Raw genomic sequence first — 26,648 nt, forward strand, 5'->3', positions numbered from 1 at the left:
GGAGGTCGCTACAGCATTAAAAAATAAAGATAGTAAAGATCGCATTAGCACAAACAAAAGGAAATTAATCACCAGGAACAGGTGTAATTGAAAAAGTAGCAGGACAAAGTGGGGTCAGAAATAAAAGGCAAAGAGTAGAAAACAAAGTAAAAGGTCATAAAGAGGTTCAAAAACGAGTTGCGAAACACATGCAGAGCAGGTTACAGATAATTGAAACAGTGGAATTCAAAAGACACAAAACATGTAGGCATGATATACATACAGAGTAAGTTACAGAATATAAAAGCAGAAAAATTTGAAAATATTAAAAAAGATAAGGATCGCATTAGTGCTAAAAAAGAGAATTTATTACTCGGTGAAATAACGAAAAGGCAAATAGAGATTGAATATATGGACATAGGTGATATGTCAGAAATGTGGAAATATTGTTAAGGTTTGAAGTTTAAGTCAGAGACTTGTAGATCATTTAATTCCTGTTGCCATCAGGGAAAAATAGTGTTTCTACACAATGAGGAGGTGTATCCAAGAGAATTAAAGGATTTGATGTTTGTGGAAAGTGAAATCCACAATCAGTCAGTCAGTCATTTCCCAACCCGCTATATCCGAAAACAGGGTCACAGGGGTCTGCTGCAGCCAGTCCCTGCCAGCACAGGGCGCAAGTCAGGAATAAACCCCGGGCAGGGCGTCAGCCCACCACAAAATCCACAAACACTACAGGCAAAATATACAAGTCTACAATAATCTTTTCGCCTTTGCATCATTCAATGTACAAAACCTAGACTTACACAATAGTGGACCAATACACTATGAGAATATGTTGTCCCGCAACAGTTAAAGCAACGACAAGTTTAATTTCAAAGAAAACACAATTCGGTCAGGTGTATATTTATGATCAGGAAGAAGCGATGCAAATTTTAACTGACGACAAGAAAGGTAATGTATATATTCCGTGAATAACATTATACACCAAAGGAGATCTTGATATGCCATTCATATTAAAATGTTTACAGTTTCCTGTGAGAATAGGTTTTGCTATGACAATTAACAAATCACAGGGACGAACATTAGAAGAACTCGGATTATTTATTAGAGAAAAAGAAACGATATTCACTCAAGAGCAATTATACGTTGCGTTGTCACAATGTATCTCCAAAAACGGAATCAAAATTCAGTGCGATCTTGAAGAAAAGGTAATTCTAAATATTGTTTTTACTGAAGCTTTAAAGTAAAAATGCAAACAATGAAATTAAAACAATTCCAAAGAAAAAAAATGCTTTTAAAATTGTATATCCGATTAACCAAACACAGGGGTTGGCGAGTGAAGCGAGCAGGGGGCAAAGCCCCCTAGTGTATATGTATATAAATACAATATTTGGAATCTTTGGAGTCCCAATATGCTGAATCTTTTAAATGAGATCAGTGAGAAATGTATTTAATAACTTTGTACCATAATTCAGGATAGGTATCTCTGTTTGGAATTTTAGCACAGACAAAACAATCTACATCATCAGCAGTTAATCTTTTGTTTTTGCAAAGTAACCAATAAATGCATGTGAGGTAAGCCACGTTTTTGGAATTCTCTGACTTAAACTTCAAAGCCTTACAATATTTACATACTTCTGACATATCACCTATGTCCATATATTCGATCTCAATTTACCTTCACGTTATTTCTCAGAGTAATAATTTCTCTTTTTTGAGCTAATGCGATGTTTACTTTCTTTGTTTTGACACGCTGTCGTATTTTTCTGCTTTCATATTCTGCATCTTGGTCTGCATGTGTTTCGCGCCTACGTTTTTTTTTTGAGTCTTTTGTATTCCAGTTTTCATTATCTGTAACCCGCTCTGCATGTGTTTGGCCCCCTTGTTTTTTAAGCTCTTTATGACGTTTTACTTTGTTTTCTACTCTGTCTTTTATTTCTGACCTCGCTTTATCCTGCTTTTTTTTCCAATGACACCTGGTCTGTGGTGATTATTTTCCCTTTTTCAAGTAATATTTTCCGTTTGCGCTACTGTGATTTTTACTTTCTTGTTTTAATACTTTCTAATTTTCCTACTTTCATATTCTTTAACTTTCTCCACATGTGTATCACACCAAGGTTTTCTTTCTTTTTTTTTTTTTTTTATATAAAACCATTTGAATTCCACTGTTTTCGTAATCTCTAACCTGCACTCATTTTCAACATAATCTGTTTCTTTTATTCATCCAGGTATTTCCATTCTTTTGTTATTTAACTGAAAGAGTGTAGTGGAAAATAACTCCTTGAGTTCCTTTCAGTTTCTTCTAAGTGTTATTTTGAAAATGTAATGTTAATAGGAATTGATAAGCCAAGATAGACTGGACGACTTGTTCTCCTCAGAACTTTCTTGTATATCTGTGACTTAGTAATTACTCAAGGTTTGACATCTTAAGTGTTGTTAGTGGCATCAAGTGCACATTTGTCTCATATTTCTGACCCTCTTCTGTCAGTGTATTAGATGTAGGCTTAGCTTAATCTGTACTGATTTCTGATAATCATGTTGACCTGTATTTGGGTAGCTGTTTTCAGAATACTTTCTTGTTTACTTCTTCTCAAGGCTAATCCTCCATCTTTTGACCGTGTGGAAGATCTGGCTTCTTTGTTGTATCTCAATGAATCCAGTGTCCTGCATACCCTTCGTCAACGCTATGGCGGAAACCTGATCCATAATTATGCTGGTCCTAACATGGTCATCATCAACCCTCTGAGTTCTCCTTCTATGTATTCAGAAAAGGTATTGAAATTCTACATTCATTTAAAGAGAAGGTGATGAGAACCTTTCTTTTTAAAATGTGGTAATAGTATTTTCTGCTTTATTAAAGAATCATTGTTTGCTCAATGTAAGCAGAGTGATAGATATAACCATCTTTGAAGATGAATAGATGAATCTTTACATATACAGTATTTTGATAGAGTTATGTCAATAAGGAATATCTCTCTATTTCTGCATTTTTATTTACATGTGTTTGTTATTCTTTGCTTTTGTTACTGTTTACACATTTATATATCTATACCTGTCCAATTGTGAATTTTCTTTGACATTAATTGTTATATGGGACAGATTTATCCTTATAGATGTAAAGAATGGGATAAGTAGGCTGTAGTCATGGAATAGCTGAAAACCAGGCGAAATGCTGGAAGGCACTCAATCAAAAAACTGATTTAAAAGTGGAAAAAAGTCTGCAGATCCTACTAGGTTTATTGTTAGAATAGACACCATTAGTGTTGTTATACTGTTTATTCTTTAACGTGACCTAAGACAGACAATTTGGCTTCGAATTAATTTTCATTAGAGCAGTGTACAAAAGAATTTAATAACACTGTAACTACGTTTTTGAGGTGTCAACCAGCAAACCTCTGTGGAAAAGTAAGACATACAATAATGCTGTGGTGGTCACAAAAAGTACAGTGCATAGACCGAGGATTTTTCAGGCCTGCCACAACATACCACACAACATATCTTATAGTTGGAGAACATGTGAAATTTAATGACTGCAGTTGCTGAGTCTCTTTGCCTCAGTGTTAAACTTTTATATCCAGGAATAACAGAGGGAGACAGATTTCATCATGATTCTTCACCACATTTCCAAGTCTTCTTAAACTACAAAAGTTTAATGAGCTCACCACTTCTTGGCTTCTAAATAATGTGACATTCCATATTAAACCTAGTAACTAAACAAGTGCTTACCCTAAGGTGTTGAGTTGAGTCTAAATGACAATCCTTCTATTATTGAATTAGGAGATATCTGTTCTAGCTCCAAAGTTCAATAAACCCTTCCTCATTTCAAAACATGTTTTTCTTCTGTTCATTCAACTGTTCTTACACATTTACACATATTTTGTGTGTATTATGTATATTGCACATCTGGATGAGTGCTCATTAGGTGAACTCTCACACTCACTACCCTGGACTTGTGATTTTCATAGGGTTATAAAAATGAATTCTGGATCTGAAAACTGTTGAAAAAGTTGTACAGTGTGATGCCCAGTATATGCCAGTGTTCATGAAAGATACCTGGGAAAAGGCCTCAGTTTTGCTTTATTCTAGTTAAGTGTTAGTAAAACCTCCAAAATCATGATAATATCCCCTTTTTCAGGTAGAGGACAATCCTTTAAAACATAGCTTTAGCTACATTATTTAATTGGATATTGTTAAATAAATTTCTTGGTATAAAGTAGAGCTATAAGATATACAGTTGAAGTTGTAAATTAACATGCACTTAGGGTGAATTCTTTAAAACTCACTTTATAACCCCTCCAAAGATCTTACACTAACAAATTATAAAATTGGCACATCATTTAATACATGTACTTTGTGCAGAGTAAAAATAATTTTTCCACCAATGTTCACAGGCAGAGCATTTCTCTTTTTCTTTTGACTATATCACACAATTCCATTGGGTTTACATACACTTTGTTGATATGTGGAGTATTGCCTTTAAATTGTTTAACTTGAGCCAAACATTTTGATAGCCTTCCATGAGCTTCTTATAATAAGATGCTGGAATTTTGGCCCATTCCTCTAGACAGAACTGATGTAACTGGAACAGGTTTTTAGGCCTTCTTGCTCGCAGGGCTTTGTGATGGCCTCTCCAATACCTTGACTTTGTTGTCCTTAAGCCATTTTTCCATAACTTTGGAGATATACTTGGGGTCTTTGTCCATTTGGAAGAGCCACTTGCGACTGAGCTCTGGAGACGTTGCTACAGGCATATCTACCTAATTTTCCTTTTTCATGATGCAGTTTATTCTGTGAAGTGCACCAGTACCTCCTGCAGCAAAGCACAAACACAACATGATGCTCCCATCCCATGTTTGACTTTTGGGATGGTGTTTTTTTGGCTTGCAATCCTCACCCTTTTTGCTCCAAACATAGTGATGGTCATTATGGCCATACAGTTCAATCTTGGATTCATCAGACCAGAGGACATTTCTCCAGAAAGTAAGATCTTTATCCCCATGTGCCATTGCAAACTGCAGTGTGGCTTTTATTATGATGGCTTTGGAGCAGTGGCATCTTCCTTGCTGACCAGCCTTTACATTATGTCAATATAGGACTTATTTTATTATGGATATATATATTTGTTTCCTCCAGCATCTTCACAAGGTCCTTTACTGTTTTTCTGGTATTGTACGTTCTTCTCTAGATGACATAATACATCTCCTTCATGAGCGGTATCACGAATGTGTGGTCTCAATGTGTTTATACTTATTGTACAGATGAATGCTGAATCTTCAGCCGTTTCGAAATTGTTCCCAAGGATAAACCAGATTTCAGTGGGTTTGATGGTGGGCCTTAACATAAATGTACATGTTGACTCTGATTAGACTAATTGGCTATCAGAACCTAATTGTCTAATTGCCTAAAGGCTTGACATTTTCTGGAATTTTCCAAGCTGTTTAACCATTAACAATGTGTATGTAAGTATGTGGCCCACTGGATTTGTGATATAGTCAATAAAATGTGAAATTATCTAAAGTGGGTTTCTAAAGTGATTTTAAATAAATCTCCCTAAGTGTATGTAAACTTCTGACATCCGCTGTAATATCACATATAAATAAAATTTGAAAGTATTTACAAAATTCTTATTTAAAGGTAAAAACCTTGATATCCAAGTGTAAAAGAACGATTGCTTGTTTGCTTTGTACAGCTTTTTGAAATCATATTCCCCAGACTCATTATGGAGTAGCATTTTATGTTTTTGCACATCTCATTTGGGATCAGTCTTCTCATATTTTCAATTAATTAACTTGTGTCATCATTAGTTAAACATATCACTTTTTGCTTCTTAAAAACCCTCCTTCCTAACATATTTAATGGATTTATAGTTGCGTTAAAAACTGATTTTTAAATATTTCGCTGACATTCTATCCGCATCATTCTGTTCCTGGTCTAATTCTGGTTCAGTCTTAAACTTGAGATCTTTGAAATCTAGCTGTTGAAGTTGAGGTTGCAACAAGCAAAAGATGGCCTCTGTTTCCTTTAAAGGCAATGAATGGTGACTACCGTTTTTTTTCTGATTTTTTCCTTTTGTTGTTATAGTACCCTTAAACTCGCAACTTTAAAGAGTATGTTCAATGATACCGATTTTTATTTTAGCTACAAAGTCTGGGCTTAGTTGCCTGCTGACATACACACTGCCTAAAACAAAGGAGCATAGTGAGAAAATAAATATTCAGGTCATCTTCATTATATTTTTGATGCAGCTGTAAAGGAACAAGCTTTAGGTATAGTCTGCATGATTTTTTTTCTGGTTTTGAATACATTTGTCTTCTAAAAGAAATAATTATAATGGTAGGATGTACTTAAGATTCATCCCAATGCAACATTTATTAATTTGATATATTTCATTTGTAAAATATTTGAAGACTTAAATTGCATCAATGTATAAAATTGAAATAGAGTACGAAAATGACATCTTTTAGCTGTGTATAATATGTTTGAAAAACCATATGTGATTTTGTGTGGGTTTCTTAAGTTCATTAGAAACGGAAAAAGGCAATGCACTCTTAATAGGCCACTTTCTCTTTAATTATGTCAGTTTGTGTTCTGAATGCAGTTTTTGTAAAGGTCTATGTTTTCAACTGTCAGATTTTGTTTGAAAGCAATATAGATTGTTCATGATTGTTTTAAGTAGCAGTACACTAATCATAAGCATTTCTTGTTTTATAGATGCACCACAAGGAGACATATAAAACTTACCAACTAGATTTTGTAACCTATGTTTAAATATACTTGAATATTCATATGAAAAATTTGTATATATTAAATATCTAAGTTTTAGCCTACAGTAAAGTCAACAAGATTAATTAGTATTGTTGCACAAAGTATATGAAATATTGCCTAAATGGAAGGGAATCATCTACTAACATAACTGTGTAAAGAAAGCTATATACTCTCATACTGTGATCAACATTACAAGATTTATTTTGAAGATATGTAAAAAAAAAAAAGAATAAATAGAAATACCATATTATGTATCTAATAAATAAGCATACTTATCTGAAGGATTATGTTTCTGCAGATTACCAAATTTAATTTTGTGCTAAGAATTGAGGTATTATGAAGTTAATGTTTGGTGTTTTTGTTGTTGTTTGTTCATTTTTAGGTGATGCATATGTTCAAAGGGTGTCGTCGGGAAGATTCTTCTCCACACATTTATGCTGTTGCACAGGCTGCATACCGTAATGTCCTGACAACCCGGCAAGATCAGTCCATCTTACTTCTGGGAAAAAGTGGTAGTGGGAAGACTACAAACTGCCAGCATTTACTACAGTATTTGGTATCCATTGCAGGCAGCACTGGCAAGATCTTCTCAGGTAAGTGACACCTGCATAATCTCAGGTTTATTGTAAAATAGTGGGATGACATGTACCCCTGATATTTTTTATCAGATATTTTTATTATTTATATATTTATATAAATATTATTTATTTATTATCTGATATACACAACGTCTTCTGTTGTTGCAGGTGAGGTGTTCTTCAGGTTAAGTGATTTGTGAAAAAGTAAAATAGATGAGATTGCCTAAGGCCAGATAACTTGTGGTTTTCACATACATATCAAATAGAACTGACAAGATTGCTTAAGGCAAGAACATATTTGAGATCAGGTTGTATTAAATGAAGCTTTTTTAACTTAGGGTTTTTCCATAGTGAATAGAAAATATCTCAAGTGAGATTTTTTCCAAGGTTTAATATTTATTACTAAAGTAATAGGCAAGATAGTCTTCATTTAAGCACATCCATCATAACATGGGATTCATTATACTGCAATCACAAAAATTTACAATTAATGAACATAGTGAAATACAAAACACGGACAAATTCCCTGACACATTTTAATGCGATTTAGTTCAATTTGGTTTATTCTTGTGTAGAGCTATTCACCGTGTGTGGAGTTAGAATGCATACTCAGATTTACAAGTATAATACAGTGAAATAAAATACAGAAGCTTACAACATTTACTTACATAATCTCACTATACAAGGAAAATAAAAACTAAACAGAATCAATGTAAAAATTTCTGTTTTCCTTGTTTGGATAAATTACCAATTCAATTAAGCTTGTCAATTTGCTCCAAAAGAATCGTGCTTTAAATTTCATGTTGTTGAGTTTCATAAACAAAAGTGTTGATGTATATCTGTTGTCGTCAGTATATGAACATAAACTATGAAAATGAAAGAAGTCTGGAAAACTTCAAAATTTAGAATGGTCAGCAAGATTAGGTGGTTTTTTGACATAATCATCCTGGCAACATATTGTTCCCACTCTCACACCCCAGTAATAAAATTAAGTAAAAATCATTTGATAGGTTTGCATCTCATATCAAGTTGTTTCTTGCCCTGCACAATTCTGCTGTTGTAAACTCTTGATCCACACATCTGTGCAGCTGCATTTTTACTGTTTAGGAAATGTGTTTAACCCTCCTAGATATGTGCATTGTTTACTACAGCTTAACTTCTCGCTTATGCATTAACTCCTAGTAAAATGGATATGTCGACTTAAGGTGTTCTCACAATACATAAGCAGTAGGATTCGGAAGTATCAGTTCTGATGGCCAATGGCAACTTGCCACCTAGTACTTTGGGCATTCTACCTTATTCTAATTATGTGCTATTTTAATATGAAGATTAACTCTTTTCATCCTTGGATTCCAAATTTCCTCTGTGTTTCTGGTGTCTCCTCCTATAGTTATGAGGAGGAGTAGCAGCTTGTCAATATAGAAAGTAGCAGCAACTGCAGGATATTGAGAAGCAAAACAAAAGAGAGTTAATAACAGTTTATTGTTGTGATTGTCACATTTGCATTTTTTTGCAAATGACTAACAAGCACAGTTGCCATGTGAACAGCATCTTTAATTAGTCAATTTTTGACTTACATAATGAGTTTTAATTGTATATTTAAATGCTTAGAGGAATGGGCCACCTCCTATAGAAGTAGACAGATTTCCCATTTTGTAGCACTGCTGCAGTTAGAGAAATGAGAAAGTAGACAACAGACAAGAAATCAGACAACAGTGAACTTGATGGCCAGCTAGTCAAGATGGAGCATACATGATAAAAGTTTTGTGCTTGTGCTTTCTGGGTGGTGCATTTTGTAACAAAATATTGTAATTTGTTCTTAACTCTAAACCAGTTATAATCTTAGCTTGTTTGGAAGAGATGGCTCATTTGTTTAAGAGTGGCAAAGAGTAGATAGAGATCATTAGAGTTTGTGTATGAAATCTGTGGTGGATGTACAGTGCATCCGGAAAGTATTCACAGCGCATCACTTTTTCCACATTTTGTTTTGTTACAGCTTTATTCCAAAATGGATTAAATTCATTTTTTTCCTCAGAAATCTACACACACCACTCTATAATGACAACGTGAAAAAAGTTTACTTGAGATTTTTGCAAATTTATTAAAAATAAAAAAATCGAGAAACCTCATGTACATAAGTATTCACAGCCTTTGCCATGCAGCTCAAATTGAGCTCAGATGCATCCTGTTTCCCCTGATCATCCTTGAGATGTTTCTGCAGCTTAATTGGTCCACCTGTGGTAAATTCAGTTGATTGGAAGTGATTTGGAAAGGCACACACCTGTCTATATAAGGTCCCACAGCTGACAGTTCATGTCAGAGCACAAACCAAGCATTATGTCAAAGGAATTGTCTGTAGACCTCCGAGACAGGATTGTCTCGAGGCACAAATCTGGAGAAGGTTACAGAAAAGTTTCTGCTGCTTTGAAGGTCCCAATGAGCACAGTGGCCTACATCATCCGTAAGTGGAAGAAGTTCAAAACCACCAGGACTCTTCCTAGAGATGGTCACTCTGTCAGAACTCCAGTGGTCCTCTGTGAAGAGAGGAGAACCTTCCAGAAGGACAACCATCTCTGAAGCAATCCACCAATCAGGCCTGTATCGTAGAATGGCTAGGCGGAAGCAATTCCTTAGTAAAAGGCACATGGCAGCCCGCCTGGAGTTTGCCAAAAAGCACCTGAAGGACTCTCAGACCATGAGAAACAAAATTCTCTGGTCTGATGAGACAAAGATTGAACTCTTTGGTGTGAATGTCAGGCGTCACGTTTGGAGGAAACCAGGCACCGCTCATCACCAGGCCAATACCATCCCTACAGTGCAGCATGGTGGTGGCAGCATCATGCTGTGGGGATGTTTTTCAGCGGCAGGAACTGGGAGACTAGTCAGGATAAAGGGAAAGATGACTGCAGCAATGTACAGAGACATCCTGGATGAAAACCTGCTCCAGAGCTCTCTTGACCTCAGACTGGGGCGACGATTCATCTTTCAGCAGGACAACGACCCTAAGCACACAGCCAAGATATCAAAGGAGTGGCTTCAGGACGACTCCGTGAATGTCCTTGAGTAGCACAGCCAGAACCCAGACTTGAATCCGATTGAACATCTCTGGAGAGATCTTAAAATGGCTGTGCACCTTTGCTTCCCATCCAACCTAATGGAGCTTGAGAGGTGCTGCAAAGAGGAATGGGCGAAACTGTCCAAGGATAGGTGTGCCAAGCTTGTGGCATCATATTTAGAAAGACTTGAGGCTCTTAATTGCTGCCAAAGGTGCATCGGCAAAGTATTGAGCAAAGGCTGTGAATACTTATGTACATGTGATTTCTCCGTTTTTTTATTTTTAATAAATTTGCAAAAACCTCAACTTAACTTTTTTCACGTTGTCATTATGGGGTGTTGTGTGTAGAATTCTGAGGAAAAAAATTAATCCATTTTGGAATAAGGCTGTAACATAACAAAATGTGGATAAAGTGATGCGCTGTGAGTACTTTCCGGATGCACTGTATTATCACTTACATTTACTGTTACTGTGGCAGAAATCTTCTCAATGAAGTGCAGTCTATACATTCATCCATTCTTCATTCCTTCCTTCCTACCTAGTGTAAGAGCCATTTTCCTAGTTCTACAGTATAAGAGTCATGAATATTTTACTAGATGACAATGCATAATCTATTAGAGGTTCCTATAACCCCGTGAATAGAATTGTATTGGTATTTTCCTGTCATTTTCTAACAGCTTTGAGTGAACAATGTTCTCCCGTTAGTGTCTAGCCTTGCCTTGTTTAAGGTATAGAGGCATAAAGTTTTTAACCATGTTCATGCTCGTAATCGTGCCTGGGCACATGTGTATGTGCCAACTGGCCTACGGGCCTTTTGAGTGTGAAGTAACTCATAAAACAGCACCTTTGTTTAAGTGTTGAACCGTATGCTTAAGGCATACAGAAGAAGAAATTAAGAACCTTTAAGTATAGAAAGAAATAAAGAACGTTTGAGTATAGAAATAACTAAAGTTTCTCAAGAAAAGCTAAGTTTATAGAAGATACATTTTTTTCTCTTTTTCTTTGCCTTTATTCTACGTATGTAACTATTTTTCCTTTTATTCTTGTGTGGATTATTTGCATTTAATTTTCACTAAATATTTTAAAACAAACTTTTGGACTATGAGATTTCTTTGACACGCGTTTTACCTGTGCCTGATTTCGCCTTATGCTTCGGCGGCTACACCTAGCTTTCTAGAAAACCAGAAAGGTTTAGGGTACCAACAACGTTTCCTATTTAAGCGTTTCCTACAGAAGTCTGATACTGTAGGATATCTTGTGAATGACAAGGGCTGGGTGGTGTTCCTAGAAAATTTAACTGATGACTATTAAAAATAAAATAAAAGAACGCTTCATTTTAATACCTGATCTCCTTAATTTTTCAACCTGAATTTCACCACTAAGGCTGCTGATTAATACATTTACTGTATATAGAATTATATAACGAATTTCATTGTACAGACTGCTACAAGGGTAGGATGATGTAGCATGTGCCAGTCACATTGCATCATGTCTCTCTCACTCTTATTCCTGCACTCATTCTAACTTGTTGCTTGTGGCTCAACAGTGCTCCACGGAGAGAGACAGCAGCAGGGTTAGTCCCGTTAGTCCTAGTGGGCCGTCCAGCCATGCCGATATTATAAGATACATCTGTTAAGTAATGATAGTTTCATTTTCCTAAGTAGCTATAGATGTGGCATTAAAAAATGAATTTGATTTTTACTTTTTGGTTTTTCTTCCCTAAGGCAGGGTCCTGCACTCAGTCCAGGCCCCTAGGATAGCCTAATCACTAATCCGCCCCATTTGGGCAGACTTATAGAAAAGAAGGTGTCTTGTGTCTTTCGAGTCACTATTGCAGCAATATGGGCAATGCAAAAAAGTTAACGCAACTTATCAAATAACTGATACTGTATGCATAGATTTATTCAGGCTAACAGAACTTCAACCTGAATTAATTTTTTTGTAAATCTTCTGAAAAAAGTAATTTCTTTTCATAATTTGTAACAAACAAAACAAACCACATTTTCTGTATGTGGTATTTTGTTTATCAACCACCCTTCCAAGGCAGTATATAAATGCAGATAAATTGTGTAACTCTATATGTTTATAGTTTGTGCACATGCAAATTGTAAAGTGATTTGCACATTGTCACACCTGTAATGTGATAATGATGTTTATGATCACATACTGAAAATGGAAAAACAATTGACTTTTCAAGATGAGTTACCTGTAAATGAATATTTTCATAGCCCAGGAAACTGAGTATTCATTAGTTCAGAGTCATGACAAACTTTCTTGCTTAATATAAAAAATTCAAACCTTACTTTTTAGACCGCGTAACAGTTTTTAATGAATTTGTGTACTAGAAAGAAGTGCATTTTCCGTTAATTAGTTGGCCACTACTGTTCCAGAGATGTTTTTCCTTTTAACAGATAACATGTCCTGTGATCACTACATGCTGACAGCTCATCTGATCGACTAGATCCTGTATGAACAGGGGCCTTCATTGTTCCTATTAAATTTAATCAATTTCCTTTAGTAGCTAGACTTGCATAGCATTTTTATCAACCACATAGAGCTTTCACCAATAAAAACACGCACCCTTGGTTCCAGCTTTACACCCACTTTTTGCATATTAATTGCATATAGCAGATACATTGATTGTGGTTAATTAAACTTTATATTTTAAAGGAAATTTCACTGATACATACTGTGCCCCCACTCCAGATAATTACTTTTTAAAATTTTTGTTGTAGCAGAGAAATGGCAGGCTGTCTACACAATCTTGGAGGCTTTTGGAAACTGTTGTACAATGATGAACTCAAATGCTAGCCGCTTTTCTCAGATTGTTTCGCTGGACTTTGACCAAGCTGGTCAGATAGCTTCAGCTTCTGTACAGGTATGTATTAGATTTTACTCTTATTCTGATTCTTACAAGATGTTTTATAAGTTTGAATGGCTTCCTTAAAATTGTTTTATCCTTTAATAAAAAGGCATTACCACATTATTCTCTTGTATGGTTACCCTTTAGTCTGTTTGTATGTTTTTTTCTACTTTATTTTGTCTTTAAGATTTTGATGAATGTTGGTGAAATATGCTAAAGAGTGTTGTTTTCCCATCAATTATCATTATTTTTTTATTTATAAAATGCCATTATCTAAGCTGGATTACAAAAAAAAAAACCAACTTTAGTACTATGGTTAGTTCAAAGGCCAATTAGCACTAAAAACAAAAACAGACAAAGGCCAATTAGCACTAAAAACAAAACCAGACTTTTTTAATGGTTAATTGGGTCAATGTAATTGTAGATATCCAGGATGAAAACAGAGAGGTAGAAAGCTTAAGCAGTAACTAAATCTAAAGATGTTTGTCTTAAAAGATATAGCTCAACATTAGTGATGAGTGAACCATATTTATTTACTTCACCTCAAGTTCTGAAAAAACTTGTAAATGTTCAGAAATTTCTGAAAACTTGGCAAAACACATTAAAGTCATTGGAGAAGGAGAAACTTAACTTGTTTTGAGTGGATTCTAATAGTGTCTTGGTATTTTATGTGTCCCAGTGAGCTAGGGAAGTGTCTGCCAACTATGCTGCATCGGTTATTATGGCCAAAAATATGACAGAAACTGTGAGGCAGCAGGGTCAATCAATGCTCCACTGTGTGCCCCAACATAAAATTATGCAACTTAGCAAACTGTTGTTGTTACTTTCTAAAGCCAGAAGTCAGAGAAAGCTGGAACAACTGTGGTCACGTACAATTCTCATACCCTGAAGTGGTAAAAACTTTTACCAGTTATGGATTGCTTGATGCAATTGAGTTAATCCATCTGAAATCCTTGCCTCATGCGTCCTGTAGCCCTATGCCTCAGTAGATCAATAGCTCTCTACAGAATGCTTTTCAATTTTTATAATTGCAGGAAGACACAAATGTCCCTGAACTCCTTTGACAATTAAGTTTTTTTTTCTTTGTTAAGATTAAAAATAAGAAATGTTGTTTATGGAAAAACACTTTTAGCTGTACTTATGCAAGTCTGGATTTGATGTACAACAGTTTATGTAATTAAATACGAGAACAGTAAACTTTCTTGCAAAAAGTGGGAACAGAAGGAGGAGCCAGAGGTGAGAGCATTAGAGATGGAATCGGCAGTAGGGGGCTGGAGATCTCCTCTTGTCTGTGAACACCCTGTATGTGGCACTGAAAGCCTGCTCAGACAGTAAATTGGGAGCCATTGAACAATACAGCACTTTCAGGGTGCACTGAGCTAGCTCACGATTTGTGAGACAGCTTTGTGACCCATAATTCCATGGGGTTGTCTGTGTATATAATGTCACATGCACCAATGCACCCCAGGTAATCACTTACCATGTAGTCCAGCTGTTGGATGTGACTACTGATACTGCCATCCTGTGTTTCACTGGGTCGTTGAGGCTGGAAAAAGTCTCTCCACATATCCATCAGATTGCCACCATCACCACTACTGCTGGTGCTACTACTGACAGCTCATTGACGGATATGTGGAATGTTGAGGGAGGGGTATAGTCCTCAACCAGCTTGTGTTATTTTAGAATTATAGTCATACTTAACACTAGAATTACCAGAGCCTACAAAAAAAACTTGTAAATCCAGCCCACCTAAATCCGTTCACACCTCTCCGTCAGTGTCTTTTGTCCTGTAAATGTGCCGATAAAGACAAGCAGCCTGCTATTCCACCCCCACTGCCACAGAATGTGCACAAAGTTCTTGTAGCTCATGCCTTGATTATCTGGGAGTGAAGTGCTGGAGTTTTAGAGTGGAAAAAATAGATTGTTATTTGGAACACATGCATTTCATGTGTGTTCCGTTTGCACAATAATCTGTGTAAATACATTGTTAAAACAGAAATGTTTTTCATATTTTAGTAATGAATGACAAAATGCAGGTGTAAACTATATAATGTGTGAAGCCTGAAGTCCAAAGATTAAATAAACACTTTAACAAAAGGTTCAAGGCCGTACAACAGCTTCCGTGGCGTAGTGGTAAGATTTGCCGACTTGTAATCAAGAGTCCCTAGTTCGATCCTGACTCCCTCCTATATTTACTGTTTTCAGTAGTGAGCTGCTCTTATTGTTAATATTATACAGTAAACACATACATTTGGTTTGCGTCTGTAACAGCCGGTGTACATTTATAGTACTTGTAAAAGTTACAGTCACAATCGCGATACATACTAAATCCCACCCAGGGATCTGACGCAGTTACTTTTTATCTGAAACTGGGAATAACTGTAGATGTGAGTGGGGTTTTGAGGCAATGGAACTGGACATTCTCTGATCTGGATAGATAAAAGCTGGCACACAAATGCTGGTAAATCTGCCTTCTTCGTATGTCACCGTCACTTGATTTTTTATTTTTTTTTTTATTCAGTGTTATTGAGTGTTCCTGCTCACGCTGAATTAGTATGCACCTTATGGTCCATGATGTCAAAGCCACACTGACAAAAAAAAAACCAAACAGAGACATAGGTATATACAGTACAGGCCAAAAGTTTGGACACACCTCCTCATTCAATGTGTTTTCTTTATTTTCATGACCATTTACAGCACTCCATCACTCTCCTTCTTGGTCAAATAGCCCTTACACAGCCTGGAGGTGTGTTTGGGGTCATTGTCCTGTTGAAAAATTAATGATCGTCCAACTAACCTGACTTCTGCACAACACAACTGCTGGTCCCAACCCCAATGATAAAGCAAGAAATTCCACTAAATAACCCTGATAAGGCACACCTGAAGCGTCAGTGCACAGCAATTTTAAGATCTCTCCAGAGATGTTCAATCGGATTCAAGTCTGGGCTCTGGCTGGGCCACTCAAGGACATTCACAGAGTTGTCCTGAAGCCACTCCTTTGATATCTTGGCTATGTCGTTGGGTCGTTGTCCTGCTGAAAGATGGACCGTCTCCCCAGTCTAAGGTCAAGAGCGCTCTGGAGCAGGGTTTCATCCAGGATGTCTCTGTACATTGCTGCAGTCATCTTTCCTTTTATCCTGACTAGTCTCCCAGTTCCTGCCGCTGAAAAACATCCCCACAGCATTATGCTTCCACCATCATGCTTCACTGTAGAGATGGCATTGGCCTGGTGATGAGCGGTGCCTGGTTTTCTCCAAATGTGATGCCTGACATTCACACCAAAGAGTTCAATCTTTGTCTCATCAGACCAGAGAATTTTGTTTCTCATGGTCTGAGAGTCCTTCAGGTGCCTTTTTGCAAACTCCAGGCAGCCTGCCATGTGCCTTTTACTAAGGAGTGGCTTCCGTCTGGCCACTCTACCATACAGGCCTGATTGGTGGATTGCTACAGAGATGGTTGTCCTTCTGGAAGGTTCTCCTCTCTCCACAGAGAACCTCTGGAGCACTGACAGAGTGACCATCGGGTTCTTGGTCACCTCCCTGACTAAGGCCCTACTCCCCTGATCGCTCAGTTTAGATGGCCGGCCAGCTCTAGAAAGAGTCCTGGTGGTTTTGAACTTCTTCCACTTACAGATGAAGGAGGCCACTGTGCTCATTGGGACCTTCAAAGCAGCAGACATTTTTCTGTAACCTTCCCCAGAATTGACAATCCTGTCTCGGAGGTCTACAGACAATTCCTTTGACCTAATGCTTGGTTTGTGCTCTGACATGAACTGTCAGCTGTGGGACCTTATACAGACAGGTGTGTGCCTTTCCAAATCATGTCCAATCAACTGAATTTACTACAGGTGCACTCTAATTAAGCTGCAGAAACATCTCAAAGATGATCAGGGGAAACAGGATGCACCTGAGCTCAATTTTGAGCTTCATGGCAAAGGCTGTGAATACTTACGTACATGTGCTTTCTCAATTTTTTTATTTTTAATAAATTTGCAAAAATCTCAAGTGAACTTTTTTCATGATGTCATTATGGGGAGTTGTGTGTAGAATTCTGAGGAAAAAAATGAATTTAATCCATTTTGGAACAAGGCTGTAACATAACAAAATGTGGAAAAAGTGATGCGCTGTGAATGCTTTCCGGATGCACTGTATTAATAAAATCAGTTATTGCACTTTTAAAGGTCCCTCATACAATCTCCTTTTCACTAGTTTTGGCCTCAGTTAGTAGGACTTTAAGTTTTAAAGGACAAATTAGGTATTATTCAAGTTGAAGTTATTTCCTATTAATTATTTAGTACTTTGCTATATGAGATTGTCTTCTAAAGTGAAGTGTGTGTTGTTGTTTTTTTTTAACTTAAATTTAAAAACATCTTGGTTGCTCCTGTGTTTGACAACTGAGTTAAAAGGCCAGGATTCCAAACAAGAATACAAAAGCCTTAAAACAGAATATGTCCACTTTGTGACATCAAAAGTAACCTTGAAGTAATAAATATTGGTGCAGATTTTTGGTACTATTTTCTTGAGGTTAGGATATTATTCCTATTCATATTTCTGCTCACAGTGACCATCATGGGTAAGGTTTTTTATATTTTCCATACATGCGTTAGCAATTGGCATGTTTTCTGTAGCTTTAAGTTGCATAATGTATTTTCCCACTTTTGTGTTATCAGTTCTTATTCATCAACACTTATATCTAGCCATAGCTTACAAGAAATGTAGTGTAGTGTAAAAAAAAAAACATAAATAAAAGTGGAAGTTCAATTCTGAGTAAATAATTTCCATGATAAATATCCATTAAAACAAGGTTAAAATTCTTTTTAGAATTTAGGTTTCTTTTTCTAAAACAGGCACAAGCTGCAAAGCCTTCTTTCTAAAATCTGGCATCTCCTCAGCAGGACCTTGCAGCATGGAGTCATCCAATAAATTACAAGTTTGGGTTCCTACTGCCAGTGCTTCGGCGTCCATAGGACTTCCTGCTGAACCCCACTCATTTCTCCCTCAGCCAGTCCATTGGCATCCAAAAGGCAAACTTCTTACAACAGGGCCAGTCCTACTCCTCTACATTTCTTTAAGGAGTACCCTTTCGCCAGCCCCACACTCGAGTGTACGCCTGTCTCTTGCTTCTCTGGGGCATACTCCTGACCACCTGGCTCCACTTTTTACTGCATGTGCTCTCCCGATCCTGAATTTTCAGGTGCAGGCTGTGTACTGCATACTTAGTTATGTGAAAAACATTTAATATGAAATCACTGAGAATAGTATTGTAACTTTAATGAAGGAAAATTGCGAACTGCAGAACCCAAATGGCAGGGTGATTGTTACAGGGTGTGTTTTTTTGTTTTACATTCTGCGTTAAATTGTATGGAGTAATGGTCAAAGTGAACATGTGCTTCAAGTTCATCCACTTTATTTTGGAGAGACTGAACATTTCCCTAATATTCAGTAAAAGATTTTGCACCCTAAATTGACTGTTATATGTTAGAGACTGTGTATTGGTTTTTGCTATGTGTTAAGTGCATAATGTGCATGTTTGGTGCAATTGATGAAAGGTGTGATATAACATAGTTTGAATTTGGAAAATCAATAAATAATTAATTACTCATGCATAGTTTTCTGTTTATTATGACTTATTTTTTGAATATAATGTATTTCTGAAATTTTAGAAAAACTGCTGTTTTGATTATCAGTTTTCCAAAGTTTTCTATATTTATAACTTGTGTTAATTGAAATTTTACTGATAGTAAAGAATAAACTGAGTTAGTCTCAAAACATATCTCGAAGCAACTAAACGTAAATCAATTGAACATATTGAAAGAAATGATTAGTCATTGTTTGAATTGATTGTTTATCTCCACAGGTAATGCGAATACATACAATGTAGGAGATATGTGTGTGTATACACTAGTATGCGTCACTGTCCAGACATGACAGGATTTTGTTCCATCTCCATCCATCCATCCATTTTCTAACCCGCTGAATCCGAATACAGGGTCACGGGGGTCTGCTGGAGCCAATCCCAGCCAACACAGGGCACAAGGCAGGAACCAATCCTGGGCAGGGTGCCAACCCACCGCAGGACACACACAAACACCAAGCACACACTAGGGCCAATTTAGAATCGCCAATCCACCTAACCTGCATGTCTTTGGATTGTGGGAGGAAACCGGAGCGCCCGAAGGAAACCCACGCAGACACGGGGAGAACATGCAAACTCCACGCAGGTAGGACCCGGGAAGCGAACCCGGGTCTCCTAACTGCGAGGCAGCAGCGCTACCACTGTGCCACCGTGCCGCCTTGTTCCATCTCTTTTCTGATATTTAAGTATTTTATCATTATGCTGCTGAATTTCCCAGGACCCAAGTATAGCTGGCTAATCATAAATTAATCCCACAGTATGTTGTACATAAAAGGTCTGCCATTTTGCCAAAAGCTGTCTTATTACGTACAATTGTATTTAATTCAGTGGGCTCATCAGTGTTTGGCCATTTCCATGTAAAAAGAAATAGATTTGAGAGCCTTACGTTTGAAATGTATTGCACTTTTAGCCAAACCATGCTTTATTTGTTCTTTGTAAAGTGGTTGAATCATCTTTAGTATACTGTATTTTCTTCTCTTAGACAATGTTGCTAGAAAAATTACGAGTAACAAGGCGTCCTGAAATGGAAACAACTTTCAATGTTTTCTACTACTTAATGGCTGGAGCAGATAGTTCTCTCAGGTAAATTTCTGCCAGACCTTTTCATTTTTCCTCCAAGATAAATAATTTGAGTACATTAAATGTATGTATATAGATGTATTTATGTGTATGTATATATTTATGTATATTCATATGCACATTTCAGTAGTTCTTCAGTGAACTGTAACTTTTTACAAAATGTACCTTCTTATAATAAGTTTGAGTGTATATTTATGGTAATAAACAACAAAAATTATTAATATTATAGATTCAAAACAAATCCAACAAAACAATAAACACAGCATGGTCCAGTTTCGCAGATGCAGATAATGGTGTAGTTATGAAATGAAATCACCTGTAAACACACTCTTGAAAGTTGTGTAAAGTTTTGTCCTACTGTAAAGACAATATATGTGAAGATTTGTAGAAGATGAAGATGTTTTCCAATCCTGATGAAATCATATAAAGTAGCGGGCAAAGGACAAGGACATAAATCCAGAGAAAACTATAATCTGGGTACACTTATAATCCACTTGTGCAGTGAAGCATTGAAACAAATAAGAAAGAAAAATCGATTATTGTGATTCTGTCAGCTTCTAATGGCTCATTTTTAAAACTACTGCCCTCAGTTTTCACACAGCAATCCTCGCGTCAACCATCAAAGGTGCCCAATGACACAGTACTCCAGGGGTTTCAGGGATTTGCAGTCCATTTAAGTAGCAGTGCTAAAGCGTGTTATGCATTTTTACACAGCAGACTGCAAAACTTGCAGAATAATTTCCATTTATTTATTGATGACAGACATGTGAATTGCAAAGGCTAACCTGTAATTTTCTTTGCATATTTGACATCTTTCTGAAATGTTTTATTAATGCTATTTACTTTTGTAGACTCAGTTTAATTTTGATTTTCTTTTCTTAACAAATACTGATTTCAAATTATATACAAACCCAGTAAAGTTAAGCATATATTTCAGTTGTATAATTGTTTTTTATATACATAAATATGAAAACATAAACAAGGTGTCTATGTGTTGAAAACTTTTAAATTGAAAAGTTTGAGTTTTACAAGAAATTGAAAAAATTCTCTTTAAAGAGCCTAATAATATCTTTACATAAAGTTATGGCACATCAAATAGAATCTTTTTTGGAAAATATGAAAAAGTTATGTTAGAGAAGGAGTCAAAAACCCCACCACAATTTTCATTATTTGGGTCTGTTGAAAATATTTGAGTTTAGCACTTTTCACTTTACAGTGTAAAGGTGGTATGAATTATTTCTGATCTTCTGAAGGAACCTTATGTGAATTGTGATTAATAATAAATATAAAATAAACTATTTTGTTCTACACTAAGGAAAAGCAACTTTCTAGAATACAATACATAATGACATGACAGATGCTAAATATTTCTTTGCTGACTTTTTTATTTTAATATCATCTCAGGACTGAATTGCACTTTAGCCATTTTGCAGAGAACAACTCTTTTGGCATAAATCCATTGTCTAAGGTACTGTATTTCTTCCCATTTGCAATTGATCATAGCTGTCCATTCTGCATCCTTCTAGGATTAAACAGTATGCTTATGTAAACCATGTGTACAGTCAAAAGCTTGCTGCACAAGTTTAAGTCATTTATCTTTTTTAGAGTTAAATTTTTGCATTTAATGCAACGGAATAATTGTTACTTGGTTTGGGTGTTTATCAAAAAAAAAATTCTGACTGTGCATTTCATTTTTCTGACTTCTCAACATAAAAATGTCAAATATTGTTAACAGTACAAATTTACTATTGTATTGTTTAATATGAACAGAAACGTGACACAAATTAAATTTTGAAATTGTAATAATTTGTCAGTTTTACTTGTGTTATCCATCAAGCATGTGGCAGATATGCTTTTCTTGATAGTCTTTTTTATTTCTTAATTTTGGAATCCTTGATGAAGATTTCAGAAATATATTGCTTGTTCTTCGAAAGTTTTTTTATAACATGGACCCTTTTTCAATGGAAGAAGTAGTTCAAGCTATTCACAGCATTTTATAGAATCTCCTATGCATGAATATCCAAGGATTAGAAGGGTTACAAATCATATTTCAGTATTTGTTCCATAAGTTCTTTTGGAATAGAAGAAAGTATGTAGAATAAAGTGATTAATGCTGAATTTATTTCTAGGCTGAAGATAAACAAAAAGCTTCCCAGCAGTTCACTAAACTACAGGCTGCTATGAAGGTACTAGGAATTTCATTAGAGGAGCAGAAAGCCTTTTGGCTGATCCTTGCAGCCATTTGCCACTTGGGTGCTGCTGGAGCGACTAAAGGTAACTGAATGGATTTTCATATAGATGAATACACTGAAGTAAGTACTGTGACTTTATCCCATATAATAAAAAAGATGCTACGTCTATGGGTTTTAATGTCTTTGGAAATTAAATTAATTAACTTGGAAGAAAATAAATCTGAGTTAGCATAAGCCACCCTAACTCAGGGTTTTCATAAGAAGTGCAATGATTCACTTAGGTATTAGATATTTAAAATATTAAAATTTGTGCTTCAAGTTAAATGTTTAAATATTCTCGATTATAATAGAAATTTGTAATTTATCTCCCTCTTATAGAGGTCCCTGGAGGGCTTAGACCCCTAGTAAAGGATCAAAAGTAACATCATATTCATAATCACTGACCTTGTAATAGTCTAAAATGATGCATAACTAGACATCAAGATGAGTCAAATGGTATATTATATGTGGGGGTTTTGTGGATCTCGTACTGGTGAATCAGAAGACACCAGACAAAAAAAAACCAAAGTGATTTCAGAACATCATAAATAATTCTTATGAACACAAAAATGTTGTTTAAAATAAAATTACAATAATTTACATGAAGTATGTTGAAGTACCACACCCTCATTCATTTTCCCACATTTAAAAGTGTCATTTTAATATATTTGGAAATTTTATTTTTGAATTGCACATTCTTTTTACAGAATATGCTTACAAAAGAAAAAATGAAATTACAGCGACATGCTACTAATTTAAAAATTCAAATGTTATCAATAACTCAGTACTTTACTGGTATATATGATATCCAGTAATTTTAATGAATGAGGGTTTATTCATTTTGCAAACATTGCCCTAGCAGTGTCAGATTAGTATTGGAGTGGTGATGGAAAGCAATTTTTAGGTTTTGCCACACAGTTTTAATCAGATTGAGTTTAGATATGGAGGAATATTTCAGGCAAAATTAAATAAATAAAAGCACAAATAAAAGTACTTTGAAATGTGAGCAAAAATAAATGAAATGTGAGATTAATAAATGTCACAAATGTTTTTGTTGCTTATTTACCGGTATTGATTTATTTATTTAATTTGTCCATAATATTCCTCCAAACGCATCATGAAATATGGCTTGAAATAAAACTCACTTTCAGTTGTCAAAGAGAGTGATCCTGTATTGATTGGTGAATCATGTTTTGTAGATTGCTTATGCCTAATTCAATACGTCAGAACATGACATGGAGGTAAATGAAATAGCGCAAAAATTAATTAGACAGATGCTTACTATTGCTGATGAAATGGGTTCTGACGAAGTTATCACATATTTCCGAGAGAACATTGAAGATTTATTAGAAGAAATTACGATGTTGGCAGCCCTTTCGATGAAACCGTTTTTGAAAACATCAAAAACTGATGCAATGGACTAGGCTACACGCTAGTTCAGGTGACAGAGATCCCTGCCCTAGACGGCCCAACCTTTGACATTCCAACTGAGTCAATAGAACACTTTCTTTTATGCAGTTTAAAAGTACGACAGTTTACAGATCTATATGGTGTATCAGAGAAGATGACCAGAAGGCGAATGAGCCACTGTGAAATACGGCGAGCTGCATCTGTATCAGATTAGACATTTTGACACAGAAAGCCAAACGCAGCACCAATTAAAATTTTGCTCTAAATATTTCACCCATGGTTTACGAGTCTAAAGTCAGTGCATTTTTGCAGCTACATTTTCAAACAACTTTACTGCTGTTATCAGCGGCAAACATGATACTTTCTCATCTATAACACTGATCTGTGATATTTAACAGGTACTTTAAAAGATCTTAATCTCATTTGGCCATCAGACGTTTATTTTTATGATAATGAACACCCCAATTGAACTCTAACTCAACTGCAGTTTAACCAAAGTGTGCTTCTTGTCAGAAAACTGTCACAAGTTAGATAAACCAATGAAACCCTGTTCAGGGCTAAGTGGGTTAGAAAATGGCTGACTGACTTTTTAAGGTTTCTATTACTACATCTCAGATGACGAGTTAGATACCATTATCTCAAACATTCAAAGACACCACCCAAGATTGGGATGTAAGGTAATAAACATTCATCTAACACTAGAATCCTTCAAGCCTGTGAAAATATTCATAATGCCAGGCCACTTTAATTTTACTCGCAGCTCCTCATAACTGCACCAATTGGCCACTAATAAGCAAATTTCTTTTGTAGATGTCAATCAGCCCCACAGAAGTAGCTAAAGTAGGACACAAAATTCTCGCAGCTGTAGTATTTTTATCTGGGAGGGAGATAAAATAATATATAGTTATTTGAAATGCATACATTTCATGTGTGTTCTGTGTCTACAAAGATCTGTGTAAAAGTATGACGACAGGAAATGTGAGGCAAGAAAACATAACTAAAACAGAAAAGTTTTTTTTATATAATGACAAAATGTTGTGAAGTGTATAATGTGTGAAGACTGAAGTCCAAATATCAAATAAACACTTAAACAAAAGGTATAGCAAAACAAGTGTGCTTTTTTCTTTGAATAAAATCGAAGAAAAAAAAAAAACATTCAATTTGTTGCTGTTGATGTGTGAAAACTGAATCCCAAATATCAATTGATCTGAAGTAAAGATATTTGCATGTTTTACAGTGAAAATGGAGCTGTCTCACAGATACCTGCTTGGCTGGTGCAGCGTTGAGAACTGCTGCTTCATAATTAAGAAGTTGCTGGTTCGATCCTGGGTCCTCCCTGCAATTAGTGCTTTGCCTGGGGCCGATTCACACATTTGCAAAACAAAGGCGCTTATCAGTGGGCAGTTGGCTCAGTGATGAGGAGCTGTGAGTAAAATTAAGATGGCCCGGCATAAGAAATATTTTTGCAGGCTTCAGGGATTCTAGTGATAAAATCAGAAAGGGTACAAGTCCCAGCCAGGTATTTGGTAGATAAAAAAGTGTCTTCTTTGTCACTGGTAATAGCTGTAAAGTTGTTTGAAAAAGTAGTTGTGAATATGCCCCTGTCTCGTGAATTGTAAAACAAGGGTGAAATATTCAGTTCAAAGTATTAGTTGGCACTGCTGCAGGCTTTCCATGTCAAAATGTCTAAACTGATACAGGTGCAGCTCATTGTATCTCGCACTGGCTAATTCACTTTTTGATTGTCTTCTCTGACACACCATAAAGCTCTGCAATCTGTCGTACTTTTAAACTTCATAAAATGTTCCATTGAGTCTGCTGGAATGTCAAAGAATGGGTGTCCAGGGCAGCTTACTTTGTCATCTGAGCTGGCATGTAACCTAGTTTGTTGCACCAGTTCTTCAAAGTTTTCAAAAATAGTTTAATCAATACCATAGCCTAAAAGGGCCTAAAACATTATAATTTCTTCTGATAAATCTTCAATTGTCTCTCAGAAATAAGTGATAACTTTGGCAGAATCCACTTCATCTGCAGTAGTAAGCAATTTTCTAATTAATTCTTATGCTGTTTCATTAACTTCTATCTCCCAAACAGAGATATTATATTGAATTAAGGATGAGCAATCTACAGAAGACAATTCACCAATCATAACAAAGTATGTGCTAGAGCCCACACTCTCAACTTTGATGGGTAAAGTCTACAGTTTTATTTCAAACTGTATTTCATGATGCATTTGGAGCCAAATTAGATAAATAAGCAACAAAAAACATTTTGTGACACGTTTATTTATTCTCACATTTCAGGACACATTTATTTAGTTATGCTCACATTTCATGACACATTTATTTATACTCGCATTTCACAGTTCTTTTATTTATTTGCACTTTTATTTATTTACTGGATTTGGTCTGATATACTCTTCCATATTCAGAAGTCAGCCAGTCATTTAAAGGTATCTGTTTTCTAATATTTAAACCATTGTAGTATCTATCTGATGGTGTGCTTTGATTATTGTCCTGTTTGAAACATTACCTTTTCCCTTATGTTAGTTTTCTGTCAGAGAGGTGAAGGTTTTTATGAAGTTTTCCTAATAACTGCATCCCATTTTTTCATTATTTACAAGACCAATAGTATGATGCCACCATTATATATCAGCATGAGCTTGGTGTGACCTGAGTGGTATGCAGTGTTAGATTTGCACCACATTTGCTGTTTAGTTTATTCATATCAAAACATACCACTATGATGTCATCATTAAACAAAACTTTCTGATGTATGTATGTAATGTAAAAAAGGTTTTCACTATGCTTAAGGTTTTTCTATTAAAATGCCTTGGAGATTTGTTGGTCCATCAACATATTTAAGTTTTAACTATAGCTACTCAATTCTGTATCATATTCAGAGTTATGGCAATTTTCTGAACCAGAAACTGAGATTCAAATATATTTTTCATGAATTTTCACTGCTTTTGTAACATTTCTACTTCTATACAATGGGCTGTTTTAATCTCTGAGGAATCTTTAGTGCCTTTTTAATGGTTGTCTACTTTT

General features: G+C 35.7%; 1 protein-coding gene across 12 annotated transcripts in view; it reads left to right on the forward strand.

Annotated features, from left to right (window-relative positions):
• LOC120531362 (unconventional myosin-XVIIIa-like) overlaps window positions 1–26,648 on the forward strand; it is a 295,511-nt gene that overhangs the window by 133,765 nt on the left and 135,098 nt on the right. For all 12 annotated transcript variants that reach the window (XM_039756696.1, XM_039756697.1, XM_039756698.1 and 9 more), the window contains 6 exons: window positions 2,578–2,754; window positions 7,130–7,340; window positions 13,116–13,258; window positions 19,860–19,960; window positions 21,362–21,425; window positions 22,087–22,231. In XM_039756696.1, the coding sequence (XP_039612630.1) occupies window positions 2,578–2,754; window positions 7,130–7,340; window positions 13,116–13,258; window positions 19,860–19,960; window positions 21,362–21,425; window positions 22,087–22,231 (841 nt within the window). The remainder of the gene's footprint in view (window positions 1–2,577; window positions 2,755–7,129; window positions 7,341–13,115; window positions 13,259–19,859; window positions 19,961–21,361; window positions 21,426–22,086; window positions 22,232–26,648) is intronic.

This window comes from Polypterus senegalus, chromosome 6 (genome assembly GCF_016835505.1).
Source record: "Polypterus senegalus isolate Bchr_013 chromosome 6, ASM1683550v1, whole genome shotgun sequence".
NCBI lineage: Eukaryota > Metazoa > Chordata > Cladistia > Polypteriformes > Polypteridae > Polypterus > Polypterus senegalus.